Raw genomic sequence first — 22808 nt, 5'->3', positions numbered from 1 at the left:
CAGCTGTCTCTGCAGCATCAATTTAATGTCTACTGCACGTTTGTCCCAGGAAAGTACAACCTTGCAGCTGACGCACTGTCCCGCTTTAATTTCCTTTCCTTCTTTCGGCAGGTTCCCGAAGCCGATACAGTGTCAGCTCCTATCCCGCTCTGGTCTCAGTTGACCCTGGACTAGAGCCACATCTACATGGAGCCACTCAGCTCATCAACCAATCACTCTCAGACAACACTCTGAAAGCCTACCGGGTAGCCTGGAAAGCATTTAACACATTTCTGGTTGCCTCCACAGTGGGCACCCCCACAGATGTCAGGCATATACTAGCCTTCACCTCATATTGTCATAGTCGACTGGCCTTGTCCTTCAACACCATCCGGTTATACTTAGCTGGCATACAGCACTTCCTTTCACTCCAGGATCCTACCAAACCATCCATCTTCTCGTCCCATGCGATCCGAGCCGTCCTGCGCGGCATCCAGAAGCAGCAACCGCCAGTTAAAGTCAAACGGCTCCCCATCACCAGTTCCATCTTTAGGGACATGTCCACCATGCTTACCAGCTACCCCTTCGGTGTTCTCCCCAGTCTGGTCATACAGGCGGCCATTTATCTGGCCTACTATGGCTTTCTACGGCCCAGCGAGTTCACCTATAACAACTCACACAGTCCAATCCTTCGCAGACGTCCAATCCTTCGCAGACGTCATGGAGTAGTATGTTGCAGATGCACTTTCTCAAGGTTTCATCCGCGTAATTTTAGAGGGGCATACAATCTTGTGCGGATTAAGGAGGGCGACGAGTGGAAAACTGCATTTAATACCAGAACAGGCCATTATGAGTACCTCGTAATGACTTTTGGCCTTTGTAACGCCCCGGCAGTTTTCCAGGAATTTATTAACGATGTCCTCCGAGATTTGCTGCAGTTATGTGTGGTGGTTTATCTCAATGATATCCTCATATTTTCCAAGTCCCTGGAAAGCCACCACACAGATGTCTGTCATGTGCTCCAGAAACTAAGAGAGAACAATCTCTATTGTAAACTGGACAAGTGCGAGTTCCATCGTGAACAGGTTAAATATAATTTCCACTGCTGTTTTTTTCGATGGACCCAGAGAAACTTTTGTCAGTCCTACAATGGCCCCGACCCATGGGTTTATGTCCTCTGCAGCATTTCTTGGGCTTTGCTAACTATTATCGGAAGTTTATTTGTAACTTCTCATCTCTGATCAAGCCCCTAAATGATATGATCAGAAAGGACAGTAATCCACAGAGTTGGTCTCCTGAAGTCCATTAAGGCATTTGAGAGTCTCAAGGCTGCCTTTGTTTCTGCTTCTGTGTTGACACATGCTGATCCTATGTTGCCTTTTATCCTAGAAGTTGATGCTTCTGAGACTGGAGTTGGTGCCCTTTTGTCTCAACGGCCTAACTCTGAGAGCCCTATGCATCCGTGTGGCTACTTTTCCAAGAAATTGTCACCTGCAGAGTAGTGATGTTCAGTTCATGAATGAATCGTTCTTTTGAATCTATTCTATTCAGTGAACTGGATGAATCGATTCATCTGACTGAGCTGATCTGTTTGAAACAGTTCACTATGCACTCAATACAAAGCATAGCAGGCCTGGTAATATGATCCTAGAGTGAGAGCTCAGCCCCTCCCTGAAACCAGCCCAATCACAGCGCACTGACACACTCGACACGGAGAGGGGAGAGATCGTGACAGCAGCATGTGTAGTCTCCACAGCGCTGCTCAGCGACAGATCCATCCATGCTCACCCATCCATACTCTGCATAGCCATCCATACTCTGCATACCCATCAATCCATACTCTGCATACCCATCCATGCTCTGCATACCCATCCATACTCTGCATACCCATACATCCATACTCATCCACCCACCCTCATCCATCCTCAGCAATACTAATCCATTCATCCATCCATGCTCAGTCATCCCATCCACCCCCATTCATAATTAGCCATACCCAGCCATACTCAATCGTACTCAGTCATACCCAGCCGTACTCCGCCATACTCAATTGTACTCAGTCATACCCAGCCATACTCAGCCATACCCAGCCTTCCTCCCCCATACCCAGCCATACTCAATCGTGCTCAGTCATACCCAGCCATACTCAGCTGTACCCAGCTATCCCATCTATACCCAGCCATACTCAGCCATAGCCATCCATACTCATTTATGCTCAGCCATCCCCATCCACGGCACATCCATCCCCATTCATTTCATCCATGCCACTACAGTGCCTTACTAAAGTGTAATAGGTAGTCAAATTAGATTTGAAATGTATGTCCCTAGAACACCTGATGGTGCTCCCTGCATGTTGGTTCTCTGTATGTGGCCACTCTGTGGAAAAGTCTCACACGTGTGGTATCGCCATACTCAAGAGGAGTAGGAGAATCTATTTTGGGGTGTAATTTTTGTTATGTACATGTTATGTGTTAGAAATATTGTGTAAATGGACAACGTTGTGTACATTTTCTTTAATTTTTACATTTTCTTTACACATTTTCCAAAAACTTGTAGAAAAAAATAACATTTTCAAAAGACTTGATATGGCTCATAGATTATACATTGGGTTGTTTTCTTTCCAAAATGGGGTAATTTTTGGGGCGTTTCCATTGTTCTGGTTCTCCAGGGCCTTCAAAATTGTAAGAGGTAGTCAAGAAATTATATGTGTAATTTATGCTCCAAGAACGCCTGATTCCGCTCCCTGCATGTTGGGCCTCTGTATGTGGCCACATTGTGTAAAAGTCTCACACATGTGGTATCGCCATACTCAGGAGCAGTAGTAGAATGTGTTTTGGGGTGTAAGTTTTGCTATGCATATGCTGTGTGTGAGAAATAACCTGCTAATATAACAATTTTGTGAAAAAAAAAGAAAGAAAAGAAAATCTTGATTTTCCAAAGAATTGTGGGAAAAAATTACAACTTTAAAAAACTCACCATGCCTCTTACTAAATACCTTGGGATGTCTACTTTCCATAGCTTGTGGACTCTATAACTTTCACAAAGACCAAATAATATACACCAATTTGGGTTATTTTTACCAATGATATGTAGTGGTATAAATTATGGGCAAAATATATGAATAAAAATTACTAATTTGTAAAATTTTATAACAGAAACAAAGAAAAATACATTTTTTTACAGAATTTTTCGGTCTTTTTTATTTTATAGCACAAAAAATAAAAAACCCAGCGGTGATTAAATACCACCAAAATAAAGCTCTATTTGTGTGAAAAAAAGGACAAAAATTTCAAATAGGTACAGTGCTGCATGACTGAGTAATTGTCATTCAAAATGTGAGAGCACCGAAAGCTGAAAACTGGTCTGGTTATTAAAGAGGAAGTAAAGGCAATAAAAACAAACAGACCCTGTAAGGCAAAGGCATGCACACGGGAGCCGACACGAGCGGCATAGAGCCGCAATCTGCGGCCTGCCCAGTGCGCCTGCGCCACTGTCTACGGCGCATGCGCCATAGACAGCGGTGGCTGTCTTTTTGTAAATATCTCCTAAACCGTATAGGTTTAGGAGATATTTCTTCGACCTACGGGTAAGCCTTAACCACTTAAGGACCAGGCCTCTTTTTCAGATTTGGTATTTACATGTTTAAAACAGGTTTTTTTACTAGAAACTTACTTAGAACCCCCAAACATTTTATATTGTTTTTTTTTCTAACACCCTAGAGAATAAAATGGCGGTCATTGAAATACTTTTTTTCACACTGTATTTGCGCAGCAGTCTTACAAGCGCACTTTTTTGGGAAAAAATTAACTTTTTTGAATGAAAAAATAAGACAACAGTAAAATGAGCCCAATTTTTTTTATATTGTGAAAGATAATGGTACGCCGAGTAAATTGATACCCAACATGTAACTCTTCAAAATTGCGCCCGCTCGTGGAATGGTGTCAAACTTTTAGCCTCAAAAATCTCCATAAGCGATATTTAAAAAATTCTACAGGTTGTATTTTTTGCGTTACAGAGGAGGTCTAGGAGGGCTAGAATTATTGCTCTCGCTCTACCGATCGCGGCGATACCTCCCATGTGTGGTTTGACCACCGTTTTCATATGCGGGCGCTACTCACGTATGCGCTCGCTTCTGTGCGCAAGATCGTCGTGACGGGGTGTTTTTAAAAACCTTTTTTTTTTCTTATTTATTTTAATTGATATATATTTATTTTTACACTGTTTAAAAAAAAAAAAAAAATGGATCACTTTTATTCCTATTACAAGGAATGTAAACATCCCTTGTAATAGAAAAAAGCATGACAGGTCCTCTTAAATATGAGATCTGGGGTCAAAAAGTCCTCAGATCTCATATTTGGACTAAAATGCAAAAAAAAAAAAAATGACATTTAAAAAAATATACCTTTAAGAGGTATGGGCGGAAGTGACGTTTTGACGTCGCTTCCGCCCTCCTATGGTATAGAGACAAGTGGGAGTCATCTTAGCCTCACTCGTCTCCATACCCAGCTAGGAAAAGGACCCGATCGCCTCCGCCACTACCGACGGCTCCGGTAAGCGGCGGAAGGTGCGGGAGGGCAGCGGGAGGGGGGGTGGCACCTCTCCCGCCGCCGATAGCGGTTATCTCGCTGCAAATCCGCTGCGGAGACCACCGTTATCGTACAGACGACCGGTGCCTGAAGAGATGGAGATCTCGGCTGTGGCAGCAGCTGCTGCCGTTACCGAGATATCCCTCTTCAAAAATAGGACGTACATCGGCGTGCGCTGGTCGTTAAGTGGTTAATCTAGGCTTACCTGTAGGTCAAAGTGGTTTGTAAGCGTTTACAACCACTTTAAGGGGGTTTAAGTGCCCAGTGGTAAAGTGTAGAGGTCGACCGATATATCGGCCGATATTTGCAGTTTTTTAATTACTCGGCATTGGCCGATTGTGCTGATAAAATGGCCGATTATAATTACAGAGTGACTTGCAAATGACTTCTGTAATGGAAGTCAGTGCAAGTTGCCTGAGTCTTCAGTGAAGCGACTTTCCTCCTCTCTGGGCAGTCTGCCAAGAAAAGAGTAAAGAGATACAATGTTTACACTTCTGAATGAACTGAACTCTGTGTGGAGAAGTTCTCAGTTTAACCATTTAACCACTTAAGGACCGCCGCATGGCAATGTACGTTGGCGCAATGGCACCGACAGTCACAAGCACGTACATGTACGTGCTTGCCTTCCAGGGGGTGGGGGGTCCGATCGGACCCCCTCCCGCTGGATGCGGCGGTCTGTTTCACTTCAGGAGCGATCCGGGATGAGGGGATAGCCGTTGGTTTCTGGCCATCCCCTCTCGATCGCTCCTGGCGAATGAGAAGCTTCCTCCGCTGTGTATTGTAAACACAGGCAGGGAGGAAGTGATGTCATTCTCCTTGGGGCAGTCTTTTTGACCGGACTGCGAGGAGAACAGAGAAAGTAAGTGTGCACCAACACTACACTGACATGTAGGTACACATAGGCACACCAATCCCCCCCCCCATCGCTCCCCCCCCCCCCCCAGTCACAGTGTCACTGATTGCAGTGATCATTTATTTACTGATCACTGCATTTAGTGTCAGTTGTGACAGTAAAAACTGTCAGGGCAGTTAGTGTTAGGTCCAGGGTAGCCCCCTACCCCCCCATAAAGGTTTAACCCCCTGATTGCCCCTAGAGTTAACCCTTTCACCCCCCTTTGCCAGTGTCACTAAGCGATCGTTTTTCTGATCGCTGCATTAGTGTCACTGGTGCCGCTAGGTAGCTAGTTATTTTTTTAGGTTCACCACCAGGTTTTTATAGCGCTAGGTACCCCAATATACTACCCAATAATGGTTTTAATCCCCTGATTGCCCCTAGTTAACCCTTTCACCCCCTTTTGCCAGTGTCACTAAGCGATCGTTTTTCTGATCGCTGCATTAGTGTCACTGGTGCCGCTAGGTAGCTAGTTATTTTTTTAGGTTCACCGCCAGGTTTTTATAGCGCTAGGTACCCCGATATACTACCCAATAACGGTTTTAACCCCCTGATTGCCCCTAGTTAACCCTTTCACCCCCTTTTGCCAGTATCACAAAGCGATCGTTTTTCTGATCGCTGCATTAGTGTCACTGGTGCCGCTAGGTAGCTAGTTATTTTTTTAGGTTTACCGCCAGGTTTTTATAGCGCTAGGTACCCCCATATGCTACCCAATAATGGTTTTAATCCCCTGATTGCCCCTAGTTAACCCTTTCACCAGCTATCACCGTATAAGTGCCACTGGTGACGCTGGTTAGCCAGTTAGTTATTTAGGTTCCCCGTCAGGTTTTTATATAGCGCCAGGGACCCCCATATACTACCTAATAAAGATTTGAACCCCCTGATTGCCCCTAGTTAACCCTTTCACCAGTGATCACCGTATAAGTGTTACGGGTGACTCTGGTTAGTTAGTTTGCTTTTTATAGCATCAGGGCACCCACCATTTATTACCCAATAAAGGTTTAACCCCCCTGATCACCCGCCGGGTGATATCAATTAGGTTTTAGGGTCAGGGTCTGCGTCGCCCCAGGCAGCGCTAGGTTAGTGCCAGTACCGCTAACACCCACGCGCAAAGCATAAACCTCCCGTAGTGGTATAGAATCTGAACAGATCAATATCTGATCTGATCAGATCTATACTCGCGTCCCCAGAAGTTTAGAGTTCCAAAAAAATTGTTAGCGGGATCAGCCCAGATACCTGCTGGCACCTGCGTTTTGCCCCTCCGCCCAGCCCACCCAAGTGCAGTATCGATCGATCACTGTCACTTACAAAACACTAAACACATAACTGCAGCGTTTGCAGAGTCAGGCCTGATCCCTGCGATCGCTAACAGTTTTTTTTGGTAGCGTTTTATATTTAAATCTGAAAGGCAGCGCTTGGTTTTCGGGGTCCCGTACGTGGCTAGGCTCCCAAAAAGTCCCCCACATGTGGTATCCCCGTACTCAGGAGAAGCAGCAGAATTTATTTTGGGGTGTAATTTCACTTATGCCCATAGCATGTGTGAGCAATATATCATTTAGTGACAACTTTGTGCAAAAAAAAAAAAATTTATATTCCTGCAACTTGTGGCAAAATATAAAATATTTCATGGACTCAACATGCCTCTCAGTAAATAGTTTGGGGTGTCTACTTTCCAAAATGGGGTCATTTGGGGGGGGGGGTTGTGCTGATTTGGCATTTTATGGCCTTCGAAACTGTGATAGGTAGTGAGGAGTGAAATCAAAAATTTGCACCCTTAGAAATCCTGAAGGCAGTGATTGGTTTTCGGGGTGCCGTACGCGGCTAGACTCCCAAAAAGTCCCACATATGTGGTATCTCCGTACTCAGGAGAAGCAGCAGAATATATTTTGGGGTGCAATTCCACATATAACTATGGCATGTGTGAGCAATATATCATTTAGTGACAACTTTTTGTAAACTTATTTTTTTTTTTGTGTCATTATTCAATCACTTGGGACAAATTTTTTTTTAAAATCAATGGGCTCAACATGCCCCTCAGCAATTTCCTTGGGGTGTCTACTTTCCAAAATGGGGTCATTTGGGGGGGGGGGGGGTTGTATTGCCCTGCCATTTTAGCACCTCAAGAAATGAGATAGGCAGTCATAAATTAAAAGCTGTGTAAGTTCCAGAAAATGTACTCTAGTTTGTAGACGCTATAACTTTTGCGCAAACCAATAAATATACGCTTATTGAAATTTTTTTTACTAAAGACATGTGGCTGAATAAATTTTGCCCTAAATGTATGACTAAAATTGAGTTTATTCGATTTTTCTTATAACAAAAAGTAGAAAATATATTTTTTTCTCGAAATTTTCGGTCTTTTTCCATTTATATCGCAAAAAATAAAAATCGCAGAGGCAATCAAATACCATCAAAAGAAAGCTCTATTTGTGGGAAGAAAAGGACGCAAATTTCGTTTGGGTACAACATTGCATGACCGCACAATTACCAGTTAAAGCAGTGCAGTGCGAAATTGAAAAAAGACTTCTGGTCCTTAGGCTGACAATTGGTCCGGGGCTGAAGTGGTTAAAGACTAAATTTTTTCTGACACTTGTTGCTTACAAGTAAAAGTCCTGCATTTTCAGCCAGAAAATCACTTGGAACACCCAAAAATTATATATTTTTTTTTAGCAGAGATCCTAGGGAATAAAATAGCGGTTGTTGCAATATTTTTTGTCAGGTGGCATTCGCACAGAGGTCTTTCAAATGCAATTTTTTTGGAAAAAAATACACTAATGATTTAAACAAAAAAAAACAGTAAAGTTAGCCCATTTTTTTTTGTCCAAAAGTTTTGATTACCTGTTTTTATTTACTATATAGTTTTTTTTTAATCTAAATTATACATACAAGTAAACTGATTGGATGTTTTTTTTGTTTAATAAATGTTTAAATGTAAGAAATTTTCTGTATCACTTATTAAGGCTGCTTTCACACTGGAGCGGGCAGGCGTTGATGGTAAAACGCTGCGTTTTAGCGGCGCTTTACCGTCATTTTAGCGGTGCTATTTGGCTGCTAGTGGGGCACATATAACCCAGCTAGCGGCCGAGGAAGAGGTTAAATTCGCCCGTAAAGCGCCGCTGCCAAATCGCATTGCATTCGCTTCGTCAGTGGTGCCCATTCATATCAATGGGCAGGAGTGGTGGAAGAGCGGTATACATCACTCCAAAGGTGCTGGTTGCAGGACTTTTTTAACATCCTGCCAGCGCATCGCCTCAGTGTGAAAGCACTCAGGCTTTCACACAGATTGCAGGGGGAGCCATTTTGTAGGCACGTTACAGGCACTATTTTTAGCCCAAAAGCGCCTCAAAAATGCCCCAGTGGGAAAGGTGTCTGTTAGATTTTATGAGATGAAGGGGGAAAAAAAAAGGAAAAAAAAATCAGCCTAACATATCGGCCCGAAAAAAATCAGCATCATATATCGGCCATCGGCCGCTGTGATTTCTAAATATCGGCATTGGCCAGAGAAAAACCCATATCGGTCGACCTCTAGTGAAGTGGTTAAAGAATCATACGAGTTGTTAGAACACAGTACACTGAAAGAATCGTGAGTCACCACCAGTACTAGCAATGCTAACTATGAAGTTGGCCCATCAGAATGCAGTTCACATGCACAAAAACCCGCTTTTCATTTAGGCTCCATTTCCAATTGTGCAACTTCTCCTGCGACTTGGAACTGCAAAGTTGCATGACAAGTCATACCCCATGATTTCCAATAAGTACTGTTCATATCTGTGTGACTTCAAGTCACAGCGACTTCAAAGTAGTCCCTGCACTACTTTGGTCCCACTTTGATGTCCACAGACCTCCAGAATACACAGGCATTGCTTTAAGTCACATCAAAATTGTGGCAGAATCTTGCAACTTTCAGGCTGCCCTAGCCTGAAAGTCGCACCATTCTGTCGCAATTTTTGTGTCACGATTTTGCAGCGACTCAAAGCAATGCCTATGTAATCTGGAGGTCTATAGACCTCAAGTCACATCAAAGTGGGACCAAAGCAGTAGTTTGAAGTCCCTGTGACTTGAAATGGCACAGATATGAATGGTTCTCATTGGAAATCATGGGGTACAACTTGTCATACAACTTTGCAGTCCCAAATCGCAGGACAAATTGAATAAGTGGAGCCTAAATGAAAAGCAGGTTTTTGTGCATGTGCAGGTCAACTTCACATTGCTAGCCATCAAATTTGTGGAAACCTAGGCTCGTAGCCAGTTCACACTGCTGAGTGGTGCAAAACTGCATGTGATTTGCACCGCAATTCACATGCGATGCGATTTCAACCATATATATATATAGTATGGTTGAGATCATATTGCATTTGGGCTAAACTCACACAGGACCCTTTTTTTGGTCTGCACCAGAATCAGATCGCATGGCACTCATGCAATCAGATTCATGTCCGAACTGACACTTCGCAGTGTGACATGGAAGCTCAAATGGGGGTGTCGTTAACACTGTATGATGCTCCCCAGCAGTTCACATATGTCAGTGTGAACTGCCGTGCTAGTCAGGTGCGATGCAGGAACCAGTAGTGGAATCGCACTACACAAGTGTGAACCCAGCCTAACACAGCTGTTTGTGTGTCGCCAAAATTGTTGAGGCTGAGCTAATCTGATAAATTGTGGTCTCACAACACTAACCTTGTGCGCTGAACTAATGAACGAAATCAAAGTAAACGTCCCCATGACCTGACAACCTTCTGTGTGAATCAATCTTCTGATTCTAATCATTTTAATGGTTAAGTCAGAGCTTTGGTTCACTTGAATAATCGATTCATTGAATCGGTTCATTTCAGTGAGTAGTTCGAAATGAACTTCACTTTAAAGATCCTGACTTCCCTTCACTACTGCACTCTACTACCATGGATCAAGTCTCTTTGCATTGCAACCCCTACGTACACCACACCCGCAGAAACACTGGAAATGCGTCATTACGCGCCGCCCGCTGATGTCACGTGACATGCCCATACTTCTGCTCGCGCGGCGGATGCCTATATTCCGGCGTCCTTTGCGGCTGGCTTTCTCTTTCCGGTAACCAAGATGTCTAAGAGGGGTGAGTGTTTGTAGCGGCGCCGTGTAATCTGGTGCCATCCGCCCTCTGTGGTGGTTGTTCGTTCTTGTGTATAACCATGTTTTGTTCTCTGCATTCCTGCCTATGTTCTAGCGGGGTTATGACAATGGTTGTGTAGGATAATGTGCAATCATCGAGGGGGGGAAAAAGAAAAACACAGGCGGCCATGTTTATAGTCGGGGAATCCTGTCACGCAGGGTGTGAGGTGGAGAAGTGTGTATTATGTCTGTAGCGCAGTGCTTCGTGAGGGCTCCGGTCGGCGTTGCACTGTTTTATTTTATTTCTGCTAACTTGATTGTATATAGATGTACTTTGGTTGAAACGCATTAGAGCTGTTAGATGGTATAACTCATTCTGTGTGGCGCTCCGTGGTGTGTGCCTTGCTTGTAATTCTGACCCATAAATACTACAATACTATTGAGGGTTTTTATTTTTTAATACTTTTTCTGAATAACCACCCAGATCAGTTTATTAGACTAGTCCTGATATACTTGTGATGTTTAACAATGTTTGGTGCATGGTGGCAAAGCTGTGGCAGACGTTAAAGTGATAAGGTCTTCTTATTTATACCTACAGTTAAAGCCACAATAATTTACCTGTAGGTACAGTATATATCTCCTACGGTAACAAAAAACTGTTTAGAAGATATTTAGTAGTAGCCGGTGATGACACTGGCATATGGATGGCATGTTGTCCATTGACAGAGCTGTGCCATGGGCATAACATGATCGGGGTTCAGCCATTCAAACAGCTGGAGCCCCTAAACCCTGTAGGAATACCAAGTGAAGATGGAAGCCCTGTCAGTGGTGACAGCGCACCGCTGGAGGACTTTTGTTTTAAGGTAAACTTTTCATGATGTTAAGTATGTGTTGCATACTGGCACGTTATGCTCTTGACTTGCAAGGGAAGAATATCTTTTTTTTTTTTTTTCTCTCCTATCTGCTTTAAAGAGGAAGTAAACCCTGTCTGTTTTAAAAAAAAAAAAAAAAAAAAAACTGTCCCATTGGGGAGGTTTCCCTTCACTACCTTTCCCTTAGCTACAACCAGAAGAGAGAATATGTCCATCAGAACTAGTGTCCCATTTGGAAGCTACTCTATTCCTTTTCTGGTGACACCCCAAAATATCTCCAACAGGGCCATAGACAGCAATTAAAACCTCTCATGTTGTAAACCCCCTCCACTCTATCCCAAACTTGTGGCTTTTTTTTGTTTTGTTGCTTTTAATCGCAGAAAAAATGGTTTATTTGCGGTCGGGATGGTAGAAATAGTCTGAGCCACAGTTTTACCACCCGTCTTAAAGACAAAACTTTTTCCATTTTGAATAGCAAAGTTATTTTAATTTCCTGTCCCATTGCCGAAACAGAACATGAAAAGAAATCCCTTCAAAATGAGGGAATCCCTGGTTGTCTTCCTAACAAGTATCCCCCATTGGAAGATTTCCCCTCTATTGGTCTGGTGACAACCCAAAATTAGATTTTTCTTTCACTTACGGTGATAACGGTGAATCCCCTTATGGAGGCACAGACATCAAAAAAAAAAAAAAAAACCCTGGCAGGTGTTCTAAAACCTTTCTGCTCTATTCAAAGCTGAGACATTTTGCCGTTCGCATTGGAGGGGGTCAAATCAGGTGAGTTTGGCTGAACTCTCCTAAATTCAACCCGGCAATGCAGTCCAACTTCATGGACAATTTGACAGACATCTGTGCGCGTTCCTGCACAGATGTCTATACCAGTGTTTTTCAACTCCAGTCCTCAAGGTGCCCCAACAGGTCATGTGTTCAGGATTTTCTTCAGATTAAATGGCTGTGGTAATTACTAAGGCAGGGAAACTCATCAAATCACCTGTGCAAAATAATGGGAAGCCTGAAAACATGACCTGTTGGCACGTCATCAAAAGTAACACAGGCTCGCCGCATCGATTCAGACGGTGCAATAGCTGCCTATTTGACATGTCAAAATTGCTTAAATGTGAACCTAGGCTCAGATATACTCCAGGATATCACAGCAGCCGTAAGGGGTTGTACACAAAACACTGGGCTGTGGTCCTTGGCTTTTGTGGCCACAAACATTATACCCTCTTTTTGTTTGGCTGCTGAATGCCACCCATTTGACTGAATTTAGGCCACACTGTAACAGTGTATGCCATGTTTACCCGCCCTGAGATGCAGATGTTCTGTGTAGACAGTCTCATTGATGACAATTAGGACTCAGCAGCCAAACTGCCACAATTTGACATTTGTGCATGGTCCTGAATGCACAGTTTGCATGAATGAGCCCTTAAATGTACCTGCAAAAATACTTGCCTACCCCTTGGACACAGCAGTGACATAAGGGTCTGTGGGAGGAACCACTGAACACAGTGGGGACATGGAAGATTTAGGCATCCAGGATTCTTCTCTTTATGGAGCAGTGTTTGCAGACAGACCGCTTGGAGGCATTTTATTTCTTTGTGGGTGCAGCTTCTAACCTGTGATGGACTTTTGCAAGTTTTCTTTAAACAAAGTATACAGTGGACATCTCTTATAAACTGGCATTCGTTTCTGTTTTTAGGACGTGGAGGTTCTTCTGGTGCGAAGTTTCGCATCTCCCTCGGTCTCCCTGTGGGAGCGGTCATCAACTGTGCTGATAACACCGGTATGTCGAATACGATGATGATATTATTTGTGTGTTCTAGTTTTTCAAAGTCTCATGTTTACTTTTATCAAAGCGGAACTAAAACCGGCATTCTTCTGGGTGAGTTTTTGTCATAATGAATATAACAAGTCATCTGAACGGAGGACTTCTACTGTATACTGGAATATACAGACCATTTAGCTCTTTAACCCCCTCACCTGCTGTCTATCAGGCATAGCTAACAGACCACTGTAACGGCTTGCTGCTGGTACTATTACTGTGGCCATTCACAGCAGATGACATGACAATTGTACACAATGAAAGGCTTTGATTCATGCCGTTGTGTAATATTTTGATGAGCTCTGTGTTTGGTCAGTGATCACATGATACAGACGGGCCCAATCACAGTTGTACTATGTAATTGACTATTACAATAGTCAACACCGGATGGATAGTTTTCATTCAGAAGAAAATGGTTGCTTATTTTAAATTCTAAGCAATCCATATTAGTATGTAGTATATATAAAAAAACAAACTGATTACCTGCCCAAAAATAGGAACATTATATATATATATATATATATATATATATATATCTCTCTCTTCAAAAAACTTGCCTCTTACCTTGGACTGTGTAGTTTCCAAAAATGGTCATTTGGGAGATATTTGTACTGTTCTGGTATTTTGGGCCTCAAGGAATTAGATAAGCCATCAGGATCAATAAAATTTCAGTAGATGTGCACCGAATAGAGATTTTTGTGCCCAAAATAAATACATTTTGTCAGCCATTATCTGTCCCTTTAGTGCCGAAAAGCTCAAGAGAAATGCATCCCTTTTTAAATTCTGTCTTCACACTGGTCTGTTGCGCTTCTGTTGTGTTAATCTTGCTTGCACGTTTTTGGTCAGTTTAAAAAAACACCAACGCACCACTCCATTGAAATGCATTAAAAGTGCATCAATAACGCCCCTGTTATGTGTTTGATGCAGTTTTAAGTCACTTGACCTATGGAAAACCCACCATAGGCACAGTAAAATGTCAAAATCTCATGCATTATCTGCACCTTTTTTCTGTATCTGCAAAATTCTGCAAAAACAATTTTCAGACAATATTTTGGCTGCCAAAATCTTGGTGTGTGTATACACAGTATCTCACAAAAGTGAGTACACCCCTCACATTTTAGTAAATATTTTATTATATCTTTTCATGTGACACTGAAGAAATGACTTTACTACAATGTAAAGTAGTGAGTGTACAGCTTGCATAAGTGTAACTTTGTTGTCCCCTCAAAATAACTTCACACATAGCCATTAATGTCTAAACCGCTGGCAACAAATGTGAGTGAAAACTGTAGTTTTAGGCGTGGCAGCCCACTTTTTATTGAAAAAAAGGAAAGTTCACTTATACATCAGTTGCCCATGCAGGGGATTCTTCCATAGAACATTAACAAATACCAAGCCACCTGGCTTGCGTGTTGGCAGCACGGCTGCTTCTCTTACCAGTCCTTTGACTGTCAGCTCTCTCAGAACCCTTGGCTCTCTAGACTTCAGTTGCAGTGCCCTGCTGCGTGGCACACTTCTGGCCTAAGGATTGAGGTTCTCCTGACACCTGTTAGGAGCTGATCTGACTCCTGGCACAGAGCCCTGTCTTGTGGCTTCTGGCTGGGCCCTCTGACCCCGGGTGAAACCTTCCGTCTCCGAACTGGAAGCTGTCTTCAAAATGAGAGCCTTGAGCAATTCTCAGACCTGGCTATATAATGACCCTGCATATCTGTGTAGTGAGCCAGGTTGCAGACCTCTAGCAAAACCCGGACCCAGGATTGAATGTTCTGATTCAGAACTTCAGAATTTGGGGAGATTCTAGTTCTGAACCTTGCATTAACCCTTAATGAGACTCCCGGGTCACCCTTTTCTATAAACTTATAGGGACAGAGCCTCTGTGTGTGGATCTCTCTACAGAGAGATCTCTATCATGGTTTGTAGACCCTATAACTTTTTTTTCTTTTCTACAGACTAAGTGATATACACTGATTTGGGTTATTTTCCCCAAAGTAATATGGAAGTATACATTTTGGCCTCAATTTCTGAAGAGAGGTTATAATCAAAGAGAAAAAGCTTTGTTTTTAAATTTTCCTCCAGCCCCCCAAGCCACATCATTAGAACCTAATTGGCTTGAAAAAGGATCGGCTCTGGGTGCAGAGCATTGCACCCTGAACCCACCCACTTGTGACAATAGTGAATTTAATATTCACTATTGTCTTCTGGCTTCACCTCCTGGCTGACCAATTGGAATGAATGGGGTTGGCTGGGGGGAGGGGGGGGAGAGAACCGTCACCGTGGAGTTGGGTTGACCTGGGGTGTATTTGGCAAGATACCAGAGGTCTGAACAGACCCCCCCATATCTTTTTCTGAGACCGGGAAAGGCACTGAAGATGGTCCTTTTCTCTGTAGCACTTTTCTTGAATAAGGAATCTGCATAGATAGTGGTCCCTAATTCATTCAGATAATGAGTCTAGTAACACTCAGTGCAGGGAGAAGCCACGGGAGGGGGAGAAGAGATGGCGCTCAGTGGCCATGGCTTCGGGGGGGCCTTTACATCTGGATCCCCCCTCCCATCAGCACCTGCGGCCGGCGGCAGAGGTATGATGGCTGCAGGGATCCAGTATGTGGGGGGGGGGGGATTAAGATGGGAGTGGCAGGGTTCAGGAAAGCGGTAGCATGGGGGGGGGGGGGGGGGTTCACATTTAGGGTTTATAACTGAGTGTGTTGTAATCCACTTTTTTTTTTTATTGAAAAAGCCAACTTTATTGAAGTACGAATGCTTGGTACATCGACTGAGGCCAACATGGCCAAAACAATAGCACATATATAGACACATTACAGTAGCCTTGTAGCATAAAGCAAAATACCCACAAGAGGTAGAGCCATCACATAGTATATATGTATGTATAAAAAAGGAGACAAAGGAAAGGGGGGGGGAGAGACAGAGACAGAGGGAGGGGAGAAGAAAAGGGGGGGGGGGGGGGGAGAGATGAAGGGCGAGTATATCAAGTACACGTTTCACCATCTGCCAACCATCTACCCCAGACCTTTTCGTATTTAGGTGAACACCCCCTGTGCACATAAATCGGCTTCTTGTATGGAAGAGTATCATTTACCTCTTTTCCAACACTGGATTGTGGTGGGCAGGGCCTGCATCCACCTTCTAGCCACCGCTTTCCTTGCCAGGAATAGGGTCTCGTGCAAAAAGGTGCGAAGAGATTTATCAGCTTCTAAGCTATTTATTTATTTTTTTATATACACAAAGTTGTCCATTTATAAGATATTTCCAACACATAGCATGTACATATCAAAAATTACACCCCAAAATACAATCTGCTACTCCTGAGTATGGCGATACCACATGTGAGACTTTACACAGCCTGGCCACATACTAGGAAAACCTGACAGTGTTCTAGGGACACATGGCATGCACATACCAAGAATTGTACACCAATTTTTTTTTGGGGGGGAAATGGCGTTCGGAAAATATGCTAATCCCATCGGATCCAATGGTTTCTGGTGGGCTGTTCGGGAATACAAGGGCAGTTGTGATTTCCTCCTAGTAGCCAAGGAAGGATTTGGGGCTTTCAGTGGATTTGTGATATAGAACATAGCTGTTGTATATGGCCAAATGAAACAAATAAATTAAAACTTTTTTTTTATACCACTGGTATGCTCGTCTTGTGGCAAAGTGGGGTTCAAGCATTTGGTCGTTGAAGTCGACACCCCCCCCCATGAACATATTGTATTCGTGGATACATGTTGGCTTTTGGATTTGGCCATTCCTCCTGGTGATCTCCACAAAGGTATTATTGTGGATCTATGAAGGCACGTATACATGCGATCTGTCCCTCCACTTCACAGCCAGAATTTCCTCGTTCTGTAAACTCGCAGTCTCCCCTCTTAGCTTCTTGTTGATGAGGCTTTGAGGAAAGCCCTTCCAGTTCATCCTTAGGTGCCACATGCTGGAGTGTTCTTTGAAGGTTGCGTAACGGGGCAAACTACTATAAGTTGTCCACATACAAATGGCAGCCTTTCTCCAGGAGTTGGGTTTGAGTGCCCAAACGACTTTCCCACTCGATCTGATGTATTCTGGGCAATTAAGGGAATGTAGCTGGGTCTTTCCCTTCATATACCATGAAGGCATAGGTATACCCTGTCACATAATTTATAAAGCTTCACCCCATAGCGGGCCCTTTTGGTGGAAGTTTTATGCACAGCCTGTCAGAAAATTTGACAAGGGACTCCTCCACGCTTATGCGTTGGTCTGGGGGAAGATTTCAGAAAAATAATTTAGTAGCCAAACTTTATAAAGCTTGTCAAAATTTGGGTTATTTCGTGAGGGCACTGGGTATTATCAAAATTTCTTTAACTCCACTGTTAGGGCTCTCCACTTGTAGGGACGGCATAATAGGACGTTGGGTTACTTGCTATGAATTGTTGGGCATATAGGTTGCACTGGGCCACAATTGATGCAAGTATGTCCTCAGTAAAAAATAAGGTTGAAAAAAATCTATTTGTGAGAATTTTTTTTGTGTCCACCTGGACTCCTGGCTGGGCAGTGAAACAGGGAATGATGGCTTCTCCTGAATTAGGAGGAAACCACAAGGGGTTCTGAAGGGACTAGGGAAGGCTGGCGTGGAACCTAACCCTTTGGGACTGAGGTGACATCCCATTGGTACAAGGTCTTTGCCGAGGTACTGCGGTGCTGGTGGATGGCACTGCCTCATCGCCAGTACGCCTTCGTCTGGCAGGTGGACACTCGTCCTCCTCTGATGCTGTCAGTGTTCCACTGCTTGGGAAGGGCTTGTAGTCCATGTCAGACTCAGAATCTGAATATGAGGAATCGGAAGTGGAGAGCTCCCTGTTGCTCTCGTCAGCCACAAGAATTTTGTATGCGTCCTCAGCTGAAAATCTTTGACATTTTTGGTTTTGACATGTGCCATCTGTCAGTGTCGCTGATGGAACATGGCACTGAAATGTGACAGGTGGCACGGACCACTGATGGCACTGATAGCACTGTATGAGCACAATTTGGGCTCTGATGTTTTACTGTAACTGGTGTTCAAAAAACGGCTTGCGCTCACAGTTCTGAGGCTAGAAGCTCTCCCTCCTCATATGGCAGTCTCTGTGAGGAGGGAGAGCCCGCAATGAGAGAGAATATCATGTTTATACTTGAGATCATCTCTCATTGGAAGCTCCGAGTGCTAAATGGCTGCTGTCATTGGTCATTTAGCACGACCTGTGATTGTTGGGCGTGTCCCTTGGACCTTGGAGCCAATTTCTCCAATGCATGCCCACGGCGGCACGCAGAGAGGAAGAAAACAGGAGACCATCCAGGGACACCCTCTCAGCAATTGTGCGCCGTGCTGTAGCAGTCTTTCGGCTATAGTACAGGCGCAAAGTAGTTAAATAGAGCTTAACTCTAGGTTTCCTAAAGGTGCCTGCTGGGCACACTATAAACTGTACCCTCAGTTACATATAGTGTACAGTGATGTTCCAGCAGCGTGACAGTTAAGCCCCCATACACTCAGTTTTTCTGCTGAGTTTTTCCTTCAGATTTACCAAAACCATATAATATGAGGTCAAACCTTAGGAGTTTCAATTTGTATGCAATCAGGCAGGCCCTTACACTACATGGTTTTGGTAAATCTGAAGGAGAAAGTCAGCAGAAAATCTGATAGTGTGTATGGGGCTTAACTTGCCACCTAATCCTAAAACAAAATAATAGAGTTGGGCTAAGCACTTTTTTGTTTTATGAACTGTGCACACTCCTCTGGCTGAGGTGGAGATCACATCTGTCTGCCTCAGAGAATGATTTGTGTTCATAAAATAGCTTCCTGTGAAGCTTCCATCTGAGACTTTTAAGGGATAAAATTGTTCTGGAAAGTGTAAATACTTCACTAAAAATTGACCTGAATTACAATGTTAGTGAAGTAAAAGGACTTTCTTTCTAAGGCAGCGTTCCCACTGCTGCGATGCGGGAACTCTGCAAATCTACTGCAGGTTCCCGCGTCGCATGTCTCCCAGCGGCAGTTCACACTGCCCTATGCGAACTGCTGGGAGTGTCAGTTAAAAGTTAATGACCCCTCCAAATCAGTTCACATATCGCAGTGTGATCTGCAAACTCGGACAGGAATCGAATCGCATGGTGTGAAAGGTCCTTATGAGTTTGCTCCGAATGCGATGCAAAGTCAGACATACTATCTGTATGGCTGAAATCGCATCGCACAGATCGCATGTGATTTGCGGTGCAAATTGCATCAGATCTCGGACATCGCTGCAGTGGGAACCCTGCCTAATGCATCCAAATTTATGGGGAACCATGATTGGTGTGTTTAGTACTCTGCTGAGTTGTAGAAGTAAAGCATGCGTTGCTGCTATTTGCTCTGTGCTAATTCGACTGGCCTTGATACAATGCTGCTTGTTCCTCTTATGTGAACAGTTCTGGATCAGCAAAACAAATGTCACGTTTGTGTGCTGTTAAATTCGTTTTTTCTTTTTGCTTGAGGAACTGGTAACATGTATATATAATTTTTTTTTCTTAGGTGCCAAGAATTTGTACATCATTTCTGTTAAAGGAATCAAAGGTCGCTTGAACAGATTGCCAGCTGCTGGTGTTGGTGACATGGTGATGGCCACAGTTAAAAAAGGAAAACCTGAACTTCGTAAAAAAGGTGGTGTTTTGGTATCCTCATATGAAATGACACTTGGGATATTGTAAACTGCTCTTGCTCTTAGAGCTTTAGACCTGAAATGTAAATGTGATTTATTTTTACCTCTACAGTGCATCCTGCAGTGGTAATAAGACAACGAAAATCATACCGAAGAAAAGATGGGGTGTTCTTGTATTTTGAAGACAATGCGGGGGTGATAGTGAATAATAAAGGGGAGATGAAAGGTATGTATTGCATAAAATTTCCCAATGGTGCGAATTGTTGGATTGTTTTGTTTACTGGCTCCAGGCAATCCGGAAGAATGTAGTATTCTGGAAACTAGATGGATCCCCCTCAAACAGGCTCAGGCTCTATGTAGCCTTGAAGGATTTGCGGATGCTACTTTTAATTAGGATTGTTTCACACGTGTTCTGTATTTTGGATGGAAATCTGCAATTCATTTGAGGATGTAAACCTATCTGTTTACATCTGTGTGCCTTCGTACCTTCAAGGCCCTTTTTTTTTTTTTTTTTTTTTTTTTTTTTAACCACTTCAGCCCCGGACCAATTGTCAGCTTAAGGACCAGAGGTCTTTTTACAATTTCACACTGCTTTAACTGGTAATTGCGTGGTCATGCAATGTTGTACCCAAATGAAATTTGCGTCCTTTTCTTGCCACAAGTAGAGCTTTCTTTTGATGGTATTTGATTGCCTCTGCGATATTTATTTTTTACGATATAAAAGGAAAGACTGAAAATGTAAAAAAAATATTTTCTACTTTTTCTTATAATAAAAATCGAATAAACTAAATTTTAGTCATACATTTAGGCCAAAATGTATTCAGCCACATGTCTTTAGTTAAAAAAAAAGTCAATAAGTGTATATTGGTTTGCGCAAAAGTTTTAGCGTCTACAAACTAGAGTACATTTTCTGGAATTTACATAGCTTTTAATTTATGACTGCCTATCATTTCTTGAGGTGCTAAAATGGCAGGGCAGTACAACCCCCTCCAAATGACCCCATTTTGAAAAGTAGACACCCCAAGAAAATTGCTGAGGGGCATGTTGAGCCCATTGAATATTTTTTTGTCCCAAGTAATTGACACAAAGTTTACAAAAAGTTGTCATTAAATGATATATTGCTCACACATGCCATAGTTATATGTGGCATTGCACCCCAAAATATATTCTGCTGCTTCTCCTGAGTACGGGGATACCACATATGTGGGACTTTTTGGGAGTCTAGCCACGTACAGCACCCTGAAAACCAATCACTGCCTTCAGGATTTCTAAGGGTGCAAATTCTTGATTTCACTCCTCACTACCTATCAGTTTCGAAGGCCATAAAATGCCAAAATGGCACAACCCCCCAAATGACCCCATTTTGGAAATTGGACACCCCAAGCTATTTACTGAGAGGCATGTTGAGTCCATGAAATATTTTATATTTTGCCACAAGTTGCAGGAATATTACAATTAGATTTATTTATTTTTTGCACAAAGTTGTCACTAAATGATATATTGCTAACACATTACACCCCAAAATAAATTCTGCTTCTCAGTACAGGGATACCACATGTGGGGGACTTTTTGGGAGCCTAGCCATGTACAGGACCCTGAAAACCAAGCATTGCGTTCAGGATTTAAATATAAAACGCTACCAAAAAAAAACCTGTTGGCGATTGCAGGGATCAGGCCTGACTCTGCGAACGCTGCAGTTATGTGTTTAGTGTTTTGTAAGTGACAGTGATCGATACTGCACTTGGGTGGGCTGGGCAGAGGGGCAAAACGCAGGTGCTAGCAGGTATCTGGGCTGATCCCGCTAACAATGCGTTTTTTTTAACCCAAAACTGCTGGGGGTGCTAGTATTGATCTGTTCAGATACTATACCACTACGGGAGGTGTATGCTTTGCATGTGGGTGTTAGCGGTACTGGGCACTAACCTAGCGCTGCCTGGGGCGACTCAGACCCTGACCCTAAAACCTAATATCACCCGCCGGGTGATCAGGGGTGTAAACCTTTTTTGGGTAATGGTGGGTGCCCTGATGCTATAAAAGGCAAACTAACCAGTCACCCGTAACACTTATAAGGTGATCACTGGTGAAAGGGTTAACTAGGGGCAATTGGGGGGTTAAAATCTTTATTAGGTAGTATATGGGGGTCCCTGACGCTATATAAAAACCGGGGAACCTAAATAACTAACTGGCTAACCAGCGTCACCAGTGGCACTTATACGGTGATTGCTGGTGAAAGGGTTAACTCTAGGGGCAATCAGGGGGTTAAAATCTTTATTGGGTAGTATATGGGGGTACCTAACGCTATAAAAACCTGGCGGTGAACATAAATAAATAACTAGCTACCTAGCGGCACCAGTGACACTAATGCAGCGGTCAGAAAAACGATCGCTTAGTGACACTGGCAAAAGGGGGTGAAAGGGTTAACTCTAGGGGCTATCGGGGTTAAACCTTTATTAGGGGGGGGTAGGGGGCTACCCTGGACTTGACACTAACTGCCCTGACAGTTTTTACTGTCACAACTGACACTAAATGCAGTGATCAGTAAATAAATGATCACTGCAATCAGTGACACTGTGACTGGGGGGGCGGCGATCGGGGGGGGTAATTTGTGTGCCTATGTGTACCTACGTGTCAGTTTAGTGTTGGTGCACTTGCTATTCTCCTCGCAGTCCGGTCAAAAAGACTGCCCCGAGGAGAATGACATCACTTCCTCCCTGCCTGTGTTTACACTATACAGGCGGGGGAGGCTTCTCATTCGCCAGGAGCGATCGAGAGGGGATGGCCAGAAACCAACGCACATCCCCCCCCCCCTCATCCCGGATTGCTCCTGAAGCTAAACGGACCGACGCAGCCAGCGGGGAGGGGGTCCGATCGGACCCCCCCCACCCGCTGGAAGGCAAGCACGTACATGTACGTGCTTG

At 43.6% G+C, this 22808-nt stretch overlaps 1 protein-coding gene across 1 annotated transcript in view; it reads left to right on the top strand.

Annotated features, from left to right (window-relative positions):
- Positions 1-10402: 10402 nt before the first annotated feature.
- Positions 10403-22808, top strand: part of RPL23 (ribosomal protein L23) — a 33133-nt gene continuing 20727 nt past the window's right edge. Inside the window, exons 1-4 of the mRNA XM_077459415.1 lie at positions 10403-10546; positions 13114-13197; positions 19764-19892; positions 20003-20116. Of these exons, the coding sequence (XP_077315541.1) occupies positions 10534-10546; positions 13114-13197; positions 19764-19892; positions 20003-20116 (340 nt within the window). The 5' untranslated portion in view covers positions 10403-10533. The remainder of the gene's footprint in view (positions 10547-13113; positions 13198-19763; positions 19893-20002; positions 20117-22808) is intronic.

The sequence above is a fragment of the Lithobates pipiens genome, unplaced genomic scaffold (genome assembly GCF_037356315.1).
Source record: "Lithobates pipiens isolate NorthernLeopardFrog02 unplaced genomic scaffold, aLitPip1_a1.2 Scaffold_28, whole genome shotgun sequence".
NCBI classification, from domain to species: domain Eukaryota; kingdom Metazoa; phylum Chordata; class Amphibia; order Anura; family Ranidae; genus Lithobates; species Lithobates pipiens.
This window is presented reverse-complemented; position numbering and strand designations above follow the sequence as displayed.